At 36.2% G+C, this 13,030-nt stretch overlaps 1 protein-coding gene across 5 annotated transcripts in view; it reads left to right on the forward strand.

Annotated features, from left to right (window-relative positions):
• SLTM (SAFB like transcription modulator) overlaps positions 1-12,622 on the forward strand; it is a 27,874-nt gene extending 15,252 nt beyond the window's left edge. The window contains exons 9-21 of one of the 5 annotated variants that reach the window (XM_075505903.1): positions 1,975-2,093; positions 3,733-3,882; positions 3,973-4,082; positions 4,171-4,250; positions 4,665-4,756; positions 4,980-5,143; positions 6,215-6,389; positions 7,008-7,132; positions 8,359-8,529; positions 9,407-9,721; positions 10,171-10,321; positions 11,139-11,296; positions 11,669-12,622. In XM_075505903.1, the coding sequence (XP_075362018.1) occupies positions 1,975-2,093; positions 3,733-3,882; positions 3,973-4,082; positions 4,171-4,250; positions 4,665-4,756; positions 4,980-5,143; positions 6,215-6,389; positions 7,008-7,132; positions 8,359-8,529; positions 9,407-9,721; positions 10,171-10,321; positions 11,139-11,296; positions 11,669-11,777 (1,919 nt within the window). In that variant the 3' untranslated portion in view covers positions 11,778-12,622. Of the gene's footprint in view, positions 1-1,974; positions 2,094-3,732; positions 3,883-3,972; positions 4,083-4,170; positions 4,332-4,664; positions 4,757-4,979; positions 5,144-6,214; positions 6,390-7,007; positions 7,133-8,358; positions 8,530-9,406; positions 9,722-10,170; positions 10,322-11,138; positions 11,297-11,668 lie in introns of all 5 variants that reach the window. The other 4 variants (XM_075505898.1, XM_075505900.1, XM_075505901.1 and 1 more) reach the window with 4 other exon arrangements.
• The last annotated feature ends 408 nt before the right edge of the window (positions 12,623-13,030 follow it).

Here is a 13,030-nt window from a genome sequence, read left to right on the forward strand (position 1 = left end):
AAATGCTTTCCTGTTTGAGAAGTTGCTTGCTACGTACTAAAATGGCTTATATAATTGAACTCCTCCATCTGTAGTAAATTATGCTAGAGGTACAGTAGTCATTAGTTGTATGTATGTGTTTATATATCTTTTTTTCCTCCTTATGCCAAATTCCTCATACGACCAAAAATACTTATTCTAAAGATTCAATAAAAATATATTCTCCTATTTCAAAACACTTTTGGGAGCAAATTCCACTTAACGTTTCCCAAGTCTTTGTTTTGATGAGAAGGTGTAATTTTCAGATATGCCTACTGTAACTTACATAAAATGGTTTGGGTTGACGTTCTACACAGAACAAGCAAAAAATAATTGCAAGTACTTAACGCCAATGAATTTTTTTGTCTTGGTTTTAATTCTAGCTCGTTTTTAAATAAAGTGAACTCTCAACCCAGTATAACAGCTGAGATGCCAGCTAGCAAAATTGCACTTGTGGCTGTTTAGTACATTAAAGTTGGACCAATTTGTCTACCTTGGAATTTCTGTCTGTTACCATAAAACCTTGTATTATGATTACAAATTCAAAGAGTGGAGCTCAAGAGCACGTTAATGTCACCAGTTATACTGATGCTTCATAGTTGAACAAATGCATTTGTATAAGCTCATGTGTCTCCTTATTTTGCCCACTAGCTCTCTGCCAAAAACCTTTGTCACAGAATATCTTGCATATCACTAATGGATGAATGGAACTTTACCTGATAAAAGAATTTCTGAGGAGAAATTTTTGACAGACTAATTCAGTCTTCTGTAAATACATGTCTTTTCATGATAGTTATATGCTTACAGTGAAATTAAATGAAGATACAGCAAATCTGCTTTCATGTAGTGTATATGATAACTGTAATAGTAACTATCATAAGGCTGTCTTAAAATACATAGCCAAAGCCGGTATAGTGGCTCTTTAATGATATTTAATAATATTCTACATGTGTCATGGTTTATCTGTCAAGATATCTAGGCCTTTCAAGAATAATCCTAGTTTAACAGTAACTGAGATTTGTTGCCTTTTGCTCTTAGTTCATCTTGATGCATTGAAGAAGGAAAACTACCCTTTTTCCTCAAGGTGGTTAAATTACCTTTTAAAACTCTGCATGCCACCAGATTTTCCAATTGTTTAGCTGGAGATCCAGTTCTGGTCTTGCCTGTATGACTGGCTACATTTTAATGTACTCAAAAGCAGTTCATACATGTAGCAGGAAGCAAGAACAAGCTGAACTAAATAATTTAAGACTAAAAGATGTTGGGAATAAGATTACATTAATCTCTTTAGTTCTAAGTTGTTGCAAAAATGGCTAATATTGGGGGGGAGGGGTTGGTGTTTAAGGCACATAATGTTTTTCTGGCTTTTCTTGAGTATTTTCCTTAGTATGCGGGAAGTCTTTTTGGTGGGTTGCATCCAGTTCTACATCCAGCAGTATTTTTAAAAAAGCTACTCTGGTTGGAGGGCAGGTACTTCAAGAAGCTGTGGAAATTGACCACATTGTTCTGGAGGCTAGGATTAACTAAGCCTCCTCTGTTTACCTTTCTGCCATCTCTTTGGTAATGTGAGTAGTGTAAAGTCGTACTGATGAAGAACAAATGTTGAGTGCTAAAAAAAATTTTTTGGATGGAAGTTATTGATAAGAACCAGAAGTTGAAGCTAAATGTACATACCCAAATGAGGGGTAAAGCATGTGTTTAACAAGCTGTATGATTTTTCTAGCTCTCGTTTGGGTATGAGTTAGCCAAGCTGTTGGTCTCAATACATGGGTAAATGAATGAAATCTTACAGCATATATATTTTTTTATATAGAAGTCTTTTCAAGAAAGGTAACCTGATAAACAGTTACTTAAAGGTAACAGGCTAAGTTTCTCTTTTCAGCAACAGTTTAGTTCAATATTCATGGTACCTTTTGTCTCCTTAATTTTTTGGCTGTTTTGTAAAACTTGTTTCAGGAAGTGCAAGCAGTGTTAGTGGTAGCAGTGGAAGTTCAACTAGAAACCTGTGGGTTAGCGGACTGTCTTCCAACACAAAAGCTGCTGACTTGAAAAATCTCTTTGGCAAATATGGAAAGGTATTTTATGGGGTGTGATACCATGTGTGTTGTGTGTGTCTCTTCCCCCTCTATTCAGTTACAGAAATTGAGTAATACTTGATTTAAATAAAAGTCTGGGATGAAATGTCTAACCAGTGTAATCTAAAAAAACCCAGTATTTTCAGCATCTAAAGTAAGAGTGCATGCTTACAGGAAGAACCATATGTTAATTTAATCAGAAATTTTTCTTCCTGTCGAGGTAAGATAGATGCAAAAGAAATGTGACAAATATGACTGGTCAGGACTGGCTTTAAAAAAAATTTTTTTTTTTTAAGTTAAATAATGATGGCTGTGTTCTTTTGTGGCAACTGTGTTTAACCATGAGTGTGAGATAATGTGCTAACTGGTAAATTTGTAGTATATTACAATTTTATAGAAGTTAATAATTTAATTTATAGAAATTTAATATTACAGTCTTTCTAGAACCTGCTGCTTTGGGAGACTGTTTTTAAAATGTGTTCTGAGGGCTTATGAATGGGAAAAATAGGTAAAAAGACGTGACAGTTAATGTCTGTTCTTTTGGGGACTCTTCATGACTTAATGAATTTTTTTTACAGGCTGCTTAAACTAAGTCTATCTTCCTGGATTTTGGTTTAATTTAACTTACAAATTCTGTAGAACAATGCAGAATCCATATAAGCTAAGCAGTCTTCTGAAAACAGTTTTTGTTGCAGTTGTTCTCTTTTTCTCGAAGGAGTTGCTGATAACTATGTGAATTCATAGTGTTTGTATAAACCTATGCAGTTATGACATTATTGCATCTTGGGAGCTAGTTAGAACCTTAGCACTGTGAATATCAAGTATGTGTACTGATTATTGGATATCTGATTTTTCTAATTAATTTAGTAGGTGATTTTATTTAATGCCTTCAGAAGTATTGAAACCTGAGAGTATATTTTGTTAAAACTTCCAATTCTTTGTCTGTTTTTGCTGTAAAGATGCTTGTATTTACTTAGCTTCCCCGTTTTAAATTAATTGAGAAGTATTTAATTTCTAAATGACTGTACCATTACAGGCTGCTAGAAAGATAAAATTGTTGCATTAGAGCATGACTACATCAAGAAGACCGGCTCCAGTAGTTATAGAAATTCTAGCAAGGAGCAGGAACACAAAGCTTAATGCTTTCTCAAGAGCTGGTTGCTAAAATTGCTTAATTGACACATTTGCTAGATGCCTTTGAAGAACTGTCTCCCTTAGTAAGTTACTACATAATACTGCTTATACCTTGCTGCCATTAACTGGCAGCTGACTTTTTTGTGGGGGTTCATCTGTCGGAGATGAACCGTCAAATTCAGATCAGTGTGTTTCTGTGAATCAATTTTGATGGTAACTGTCAAAAGAATCAATTAGATAATGTGCATGAGGTCGTGACTGGTCAAAACAGGATGTAAGCATTAATGTGCCTTGATGTGAAAGTTGGGATAAAGTTCTCAAAGCTGCAACTTCCTGTGGAATTTGAAAACTTTGAGTGTCAGTCTTTCTAGTGGGGTGGGGATTTTGTTGTTGTTTGGGATGGTTTGGTTTGGTTTTGTTTTACTAGGGTAAAAATATTATTGGAATGCCATCGCTTCATTACTAGAAATGCGTCTCTCAATCTAAATTTTACCTGTTTATGTAGGTGCTTGGTGCAAAGGTGGTCACAAATGCACGAAGCCCAGGGGCAAAATGTTACGGCATAGTAACAATGTCTTCTAGTACAGAAGTGGCTAGATGTATTGCACACCTTCATCGAACAGAGCTGCACGGACAACAAATTTCTGTTGAGAAAGTAGGTTTAATAAGATTAAAACTTTTCCCAAAATAGACAATCTTATGCAAGAATCTGTATTAACCTATTTGCTTTTGGAAAAAAATATAGGTGAAAGGCGATCCCTCCAAAAAGGAGTTGAAGAAGGAAAGTGATGAGAAATCTGGTTCGGGTAGAAGCATGGGAGATAAGAAGACTGCATCAAGTGATAAAGCCAGCAAGTAAGAAATTTCACGTGTCTTGTGAAGTTATGAAAATCCTTTCAGTTGAATTTTCCTCATTGCATTTGTGTGTTTCTTTCCTAACAAGAACTCCATCAACCAAAAAAGAAGAAAAGAAATCTGAGAAATCTGAAAAAAAAGAAAGTAAAGAAGCCAAGAAAACAGAAGGTAAAGATGAGAAGAGTGATAATGGAGCAAGTGGCCCTAATCAAGAATCCACTAAAAAAACTGAAGAAAAGAAAAGAATAAGTATGCAATATAGCCATGTTTCCTCCTGTTGAATCTGTGTGTCTGACTTGTTTTGGGGGCATGTTCTTGCTCTTACCAGAAACCAGACAATTAAACACCTGTTCTTTTTTAGACTCCAGTAACTTGTATTACTTTAGAGCTGATGTTAAAGCTTCCGTATTTTATATTACTACTTAATTACAGATGTGTGCTGGTATGCTTCTCCTACCAGTAATGGTTCCATTTAAAGATTCAGAAATTTCACCGAGGAAAATCTGTAATAGGCAAATAGGGATGTGTGTGTGTGTTAAACCTTTTTTCTTTTCTGTTTTTTTTTTCTCCCCCCTTCACTAGGTGGTAAAAGCCCAGGTCAAGTTGTAGTTTTAGACCAAACAAAAGGAGACCAAGGCCACACTAGGACAGTTAGAAGGGGAAGGTTTGATAAAGTAAGTATCTATAGATTTGATGCAATCCTTATCTAATTTGATACTACCTTACAGTTGATATTTTCACTGAACAGTCAATAAACTATTACAAACTGTTAAGCTTAGATAGAAGCTTCGTATGCTTTGGGATAGTTAAGTAGTTAATGATACTTGAAGATAGCATCCAGAAATCTCCCTAAATGAATGAGACTTCTGAAATAACCATTGTAATCTCTATCTATAGCCACAGATATTGAGGAACAAAGAGCGTATTATTCAAGATAAAGTGAAATTCAGGGAATACAGGGGTAGAAAGGATATCTTGCCTTTTGAAAAGATGAAGGAACAGAGATTGCGAGAACACATGGTTCGATTGGAAAGAATACGACGAGCTGTTGAACTCCGAAGGTAGTAATTCAACTTTTTGCTAAAGGCTATTTTGTACATTAATTGATCAGATACTGTATTTAGAAATCTAATTAGAATGCATTCTGTCAAGCCTTTTACTCAGATGTTAAAGTCTGGGACTCTACCTAACAGTATCTCTATATGAATTAATGGACTCCAAAATTTTTGTTTAAACTAATAGCCATATATGTGCACACATAACTTAGTGTTTGTTATAGGGGGGATGTATCTCATAAGTGTTACTGCATGCCAGTTTTCTTTTTGAAAAGAGGAGAAGTTGACTAGGAGATGTGGCCATAAATAGTGTTTGAGGGGGGTTTGTTTGTTTGGTTTTAGACAGAGAACTGTTATATATCTAAATGACAAATCAAGCATAATACAATCTTGTCCCTTTAAGTAAAAGGACGAAATGGCTACACTGTTCTACTTTGCTCTTTTCATACGGCCAAAAGTTTGCAAAGGATAGTTAAATGACTTGTGTTGTTAGCTGGATTTCCCTAAAGAAAGGAATTCCCAGCAAGCATAAAGCTTAAAGGAGAAAATGCCTTTACTGCTTCTTGTAAGCTGTACTATAGGAGGTGGGAAGAAAAAAGCAAAATTAAGCTGTTGACAAGTATACCTACCTGTGCAAGTCAGAGTGGTCATGTCATTCTGTCTTATTTTTGGACAGAAAACAATAAGTAAATTTTTTGTTAACCTGAAGAATGCAAGAGCTAAAATAGCGGGTATTTTTAAGATCCAAATCATATTCTTTGTTAAGCTGTTGTTATTGTCTGCAAGATGACAACGTAGAAATACGAATCCAGCATAAAATACATCAAGAATGATGATTCTGGTTATAACTTTTACTAGTATCTGTTGTCTGCTTAAATGGCTCTGTAGAATATGCTAAAAGCAGTTTGGCTACTTGAGGCTAAAAGGAGTAGACTTCCAATACCAGGACTTCTGTCAAGACTTTACTCTCAAAATAGTTTTTTTTTATGTCTATGCCTAAGGTGGTGTTAGTTTTGAATGAGAAAAATTTTCAGATGAGTTTGCTACCTCTATTTTTTTTTTTTTTTTTTTCTTTAGGCGAAGAGAAATTGCTGAGAGGGAGCGTCGTGAGAGAGAACGCATACGAATAATGCACGAACGAGAAGAATGCTTGCAGAGAGAAAGGGAACGATTAGAAATTGAAAGGCAAAAACTAGAGAGGGAAAGGATGGAACGGGAGCGTTTGGAAAGAGAGCGTGTTCGTATTGAACAGGTGTGCATATTTATATTTTGGACTGTAGTGCAGTATCATTTTGGCGTATAACCCAGTCTGCACTTGTGGTGAATTTTTCTTTTCACCCTTTCACCTAGGCCATAAAAGAACCAACCAAACATTACATAATCCACAATGTACAACAACAGTAATCTTTATCTTGTTTGCTTGACTTGTGAGTAATTTCATGGCAAATTCTTGCTACTCATTTATGCAGTGGCTATATATGTGTGTGTCTCTAAAACTGAAGTACAGCAGATCATATTGTCCATACTAGTCTTCCATAATTTTGCTAGATTTTTCCTAGAGAATGTCATGGCGAACTTAATGGATGCGTTTCTAGGCAACAAATACAGTAGCAATACAAGAAATTACCTGGAGATATTTCTATCTAATAGCCAATAGCTTCTCCAGATCTGTTGTCTACTTTTTTAGAGAAGTATTCCTTATGCTCTTTAATCTTAGCTGCTATCCAAGAATTAATTGTATCAGATAGCCTTTAATAGAAAACTACCAAGTATTAATTCCGTATACTTGCTAACTGTTCTATAGGTCTAATAGCTCTAATAAAGAGTTATTTTGTTTGTTGTATTTATTCACCCTTCCCTTTCACGGTAGGAACGTCGAAAAGAAGCAGAGCGTATTGCTCGTGAAAGGGAGGAACTTCGTCGACAACAGCAGCAACTTCGTTATGAACAGGAAAAGAGGAATTCTTTGAAGCGTCCACGTGATGTAGATCACAGGTAATCTAATTCTTAAACCATTGTTTTACAGTGCTTAGTAAAAAGAAACAGCTACCAGCCTTGTGTCAGACTTGAAAATGCATTTGTACCTGAAACAAGTCTTCACAGGAGAACTGGATTTCTGGTATTTGTTTGTTTTTGACATCAGTTTATGCCAAGCATGAAACATACCTTATCTGTAGGAGAGAGTTTTGAAATAAGAGAAGCATCCTGTGAATTCATTCTTACTGTACGAAAAGAGCATAATGCAATGCAGAGCATTTGCTGAGAAAAGCTGTTCTTCTGCCTTAATGGTTGAAATTTCTAGCTTCTACTTTGTTCAGAATTGACATTTCTGGTAAATGGATGGTTCAGGAAGTCAATGTGATGGCTTTTAATTTTTATTGAAGCTGATTACATCTATGATTTGCTGTTTGAACCACATGAATTGAACTGGCTTTAATCTTTATTTGATTATAAGAATAGGACTAAGACCTTAGCCATAAAATTGACCTATCAGTGGTACAATGGAAGGTAAGTGTAAGTCACCATGGTAGAACAGCAGCAGAACGCTAATATTTCTTCACCAGAGGAATAAAGACAGCTTCATTTTTCAAGGCTACTGATTATACACTTTAGTATCACACATTCTTATCATAGACACTCTGTACGTGAATGTTGCTAGTGAGCAAGGCTGTGATGTTTCCTACACTATTCTTTCCTGAGAAAGCTGTTCTGATTTTATGGTTGGACGCGATGATCTTAAAGGTCTTTTCCAACCTATATGATTCTGTGATTTGTGGGTGGCTTGTTTTTGGGTTTGTGTAGGTTTGTTGTGTTTTGGTTTGGGTGTTTTTTTTTTTTCCTAGAAGGCAACTTTTTTTTTCCTAGACAGCTATTTTCAAGGCAAAATTTTGCTACAGTGGTGTTTTTGTTGGGGTTTGGTTTGGTTTTGTTTTTTAAACTGCCCAACACAGTATACTGTTGCTTAGATTTTATTACATATTGTATTGATATTTTGTCTCTTTAATTTGCCCTTCAAACAGAGGGGTGTGTTGGTTTTTTTTTTTCTTTTTTCCTTAAATGATTTTGTTCACTACTGTTTAAAGAGTCTAGCTTTGTTAGCAGCTTTCCAAAGGTCAAATGAGCATCTTTAAAACGGGCAACTGACTCTTGACAATTTTCTGCATATTAGGCCTTGATTTGGATACGTGTAACTGATGAGGGTTCATTTGTTTTCCTTAAAGGAGAGATGATCCTTACTGGAATGAGAATAAGAAGATGGCTCTTGATACAGATGCACGTTTTAGTCATGGTTCAGATTACAGTCGCCAGCAGAACAGGTTTAATGATTTTGATCACAGAGAACGGGGACGATATCCAGAAGGTTCTTCTGTTCCATCATCTTCTTTTGATAGGTAAGTTTAGACAATAGGGCAGGTAGTTGCCTGCCAACATCTCTGTGTATTTCACTCTTAACTGTTCAAAATTTAAAATGGTGCTAAAGGCTTTATACAGTTCTGATGCAATAGTATTGCAGTAGTGTCCCAAAACTTCTTGTGTCTTCAGGACTGGCTGTTTATATCATGGAATCTAGTCTGCTTTTCTCTGAGGACTTTAAATTAGCTGCCTGGTGGTCTCTTAGGTGACATTTTGAAAGAATTTTTGTGATTATTCCTCTTTCACATCTAGTCATAAGTGGGTTCCAATGGATTAGACCTGTTCTACTTGGTAACTTACCTCCTTAAGAAGCAAGGCTAAAAGCAACTGATTTAATGGGAGTTAAGAGCATTAATTAAATGAGTCACATCCGTCAGCATCCTTGCAACTGTGCAGTTAATGCTGGTTCCAGATCCAAATTCATGTTTCCATTAAACATATCCAATAACCAGTTATAAAGTTAAGACCACATAATTGTAGCTTCTGGACTTCTATGCTGCAGTGAACTAGAATTATATTTTCTAGCTGACTCCAGAAATCTGGCATTCCCTCTGCTTCATACTAGGCAAAAAGGAAGCCCTACAATTGCTTAAATTATACTGACCAAAACATGAACAGATAAATGCATAAAGAAATGTTAAACTGGCTGTAGGAACTCGAGCTCAAAATGACAATTGTAGAAATAAATGTAATCTGGGGTGGGAAGGATATTTGAGATGTATACCACATACACGGTAATAAACATGTAATACAAAGATGAATATATTTTTCTATACTCATGCATGTGCTTACATGTGCAGAGAAATGGGAAAATGGGAGACAAGCAAATTACTTTTTCCTACTTTAACAACGTAGGCGAGAACGTTTTGTAAATCAAGGTGAAGCAAAAAAGACTCGCCCGACAGCACGAAGAGAAGAGCCAGGGTTTGAGAGATACCCTAAGAACTTCAGTGAGTCCAGAAGAAATGAACCACCACAGCCAAGAAGTGAACTTCGAGATACAGACAGACGAGAAGTGCGAGGAGACAGAGACGAAAGAAGAACAGTGATAATTCATGACAGACCTGAAATACCACATGGTCGACATCCAAGAGAGACTGGTTCAAATCCACCTAGGCAAACAAATTGGAAGAGCGAGGGAAGCATAAGCACAGACAAACGGGATGGCAGGTAAATTTGCTGGCTAATCAACAAACTAGTGAAGGTACTGAATTCTTGTAGAATTTATCCATAGTAGCAGTTCCTCAAGAATTCATATGTAAACAGACCCCCTCCTAAAGAATAGCAAAGTCGCTTTCCAAAAGCATTAGAAAAAAAATTGTGTTGGTTGTCATATATGCTAAACCTCACCTGTAAACTTGATGCTGACTCCCAGCAGTATATTCTTAATCACATGTAGCAACATATAGTTAAGGAGGCTTTTGTGCAAGAATGCAGATGTAAACAAATAACATGTAAGCTTTAATTATTTAGAGAGCCACACAGATCTAAAAGAATGTTTCTAAGAAGCTAACTGCAAGTTGCTAGGAACCTGAAAAACAGAAAGGAATCTTTGAAGTCTACATGTGCTATGATTTGGTACCAATTCTATTATACTGAAACCAAAATTTTGATAAAAGCAATTTTTACAGAGGCGAGAGGCCAGATCGATCAGGAAGAGAAGTGTCTGGACATGTGAGAGGTGCACCTCCTGGTAGCCGTAGCAGTGCTTCTGGGTATGGAAGCAGGGAAGGAGAACGAGGTGTGATGGGAGAAAGAGGTGGAGGACAAGTGAGTCATCTTCTTGTGTTTGTGTGCATGAGTTGAGAGACTGGAAAATGCAAATCATGCTGGAAAAATGACCATATAGCATCATATAAATCATTAGGAAGCATTCTGGCTATTTTCAAGTTACTTTATTTTAAAGGTTCTTCTTTGTTTGGGTTTTTTAATAAGCCAAGAAATTGCAGAAAATATACCCAATTCTTTTTATGTCTAGCATCTTTCAGGTAGATCAGCACAATACCTGAATGAGTTGCTGATAAGGCTTTTAAGAACGTGTTGTCATCCTATGTTTTCAGGGTCTTAACCTTCCACTGCCTGCTACTTCCAGTGCAGTTTGTCATTGTAATCTGTAATGTGCTACTGAGAGAAAAACTTTCTCTAAGACTTGTCTTTACGGGCTAAACTGCTCCATGCTACTAGATCCTGAAGCATTTAAAAAAAAATAGTGTTTCTCTTTCTGTAGCTATATGGAACATGCTTGTTAGTGACTATATGAGATCAGGGCAGAATTGGGAGTAAAGTATGAGTTCATGGAACTTCACTGCCTGCATACCCACACAGTCATTATTGCTGTGGGGGTATGCAGGGAGTGAAGTTCCATGAACTTTTTCTAGTTTCTTTTTGTTATCTAGAGTTATTTTTTAACAGGACTCTTGCAAGCATGGGTTGGCTGCCTATGGACTGAAATCTTAAAAGATGCTTGACTTTTGTATATTTTTATATATATATATAAGCTCTAAGCTTAGCTTTCTTGAGAAGCTTGTTTCCTGTTGATAACAAAATATGCCTTTCATTCTGAAAATTACTATCACTTTCTTACTAGCACTATAATGAGGACAGACATGTTGTTGAACGCCATAGTCGTGAAACTGGACCAAGAAAAGAATGGCATGGACCTAGTTCTCAAGGAAGTGGGTATCATGACACAAGGAGAATGGGAGATGGCCGTGGAGGAGGTGGCATGATGTCTCCACATACAAGGTACAAAAACTACTCCTTCTTCTCAGGTCCCTACTGAGCTCTCAAAGCTTTGGTTATGCTTAGGAAGTATAATAGTCTCAGTGCAAGCAGCATTACTTTCTGTGGATGGGTTGCTGCTGCACAACATGCAAACCCATCTTTCCATGCCAGCACATGGCTCCACAATGGTTGTATTGCTAGCGGCAGTATTGTTCAGCTGCACGGAAGCAAGTGACTTCTTGCAACATCTCTTTTCTTGCATGGTTTCAAGTCTCTTTTGAGACTTACAGTTTAACAGTTAAGTGATATGAGATGTAACAATGTTCTTACCTGTACACCAAGAGTTTAGATACTTATTATAACTTAACACTTTTTTAAAACCTTTGTTTCCAGTAACTCTTCACCAATTAATAGAGTTGTACAGATCACAGGCAATTCCATGCAGAGGGGAAGTGGCTCAGGATTTAAGCCATTTAAAGGTGGACCTCCACGAAGATTCTAAGATCTACAGCTGCTTGGTTTCAAGATAACTTATTGAAATCTCTTGTAAACTTTCTCTGATTAAAAACAGGAAATCTTGTCTGGAAGTCCTGGTTAAATTTTTTTAATTTAACATGATTACTTTCCTCTCAATTTTGGAGGCATTTTAATAGTTACGTTGTAATTTTGGATAGTTTTTGTGTATCTTTGATAAGCATTTTCCCTGAGGCACTAGAGCTGTGTAAAAACAAATTGGAACCAAAATATTTGTTAATCCTGTATAAAAGAATAGTTTGCAGCTGTGTGCTAGTAGTTTGATTTACCAACATTAGCTCTGTGGTGTCATGCTTTAAAGTTAGCTACTTATCACAACATACACAACTATAACCTCCATTTTGAAGGTTGTCCAGGCTATTATCTCTGCTTTCTAATTTGTAGAGAAATAAGATTGTTCTTTCATTACTGGGTATTATGTAACCTATTTTTGCAGAAGGTACTGTTACATTGAGTGCATTTATGTGTATTCTTGCAAATGTATTCTTTTGAAATAAACCTTCATATTCTGTATAGCTTCTAGTAAGTCTTTGAAAGTTAGTCTTTGGGGAAGGAAGACAGAATTAAACAGACATGTTGGTATAACAAATCAAAACATGAGTGCCCTTAGCTTCCACCTAAAGCTTCTTTGTCTCCTTCACTATTATTGAATTGAAAAATCTAGAAGAACTGTCGATAGCACAAGAAAGATTAGTACCAAAAATATAGGAACACTCATGGGAGGCCCAAAGAAGTAACTTTATGCAGTTTGCTCTTCACATATAGCAAAGCTGTGGCAGAACTTTGATACAGCTTATTTTAAACCAGACTATCACAAATGAACTCCGCTTACAGTGGTTGGGGAATCCCATATATGCAGTCTTGTTCAGGTACACCTACAACTGTTCACTGATATAGTCTCAAGCAAAAGGGATGCATCTTTTTAAACCTTTTGTTTAACATTGAATGGCCTATGTTAAATCTTTCTTGACCAGGGCCAATCAGAAGTGTTAGGTAGTCAGTACAAGACTCATCTATCACCCAGTCAGCGTAAGTATATAGTTACAACACTTTTGTTCAGCAAGAAAAAAAAAGGGCAAATCTAATCCACTATGCAGCTTTACCAAATCACATAGTTACATAAGTTAACAGAGGACCTTGCTAACAGAACATAAGAGCTTGTAAAGTAGTATTTGAATAAGAGCTGGAAGTTTACTGATCCAGATGGTCTTCTAAATCATT

The sequence above is a fragment of the Mycteria americana genome, chromosome 6 (genome assembly GCF_035582795.1).
Source record: "Mycteria americana isolate JAX WOST 10 ecotype Jacksonville Zoo and Gardens chromosome 6, USCA_MyAme_1.0, whole genome shotgun sequence".
Classification (NCBI taxonomy): Eukaryota; Metazoa; Chordata; class Aves; order Ciconiiformes; family Ciconiidae; genus Mycteria; species Mycteria americana.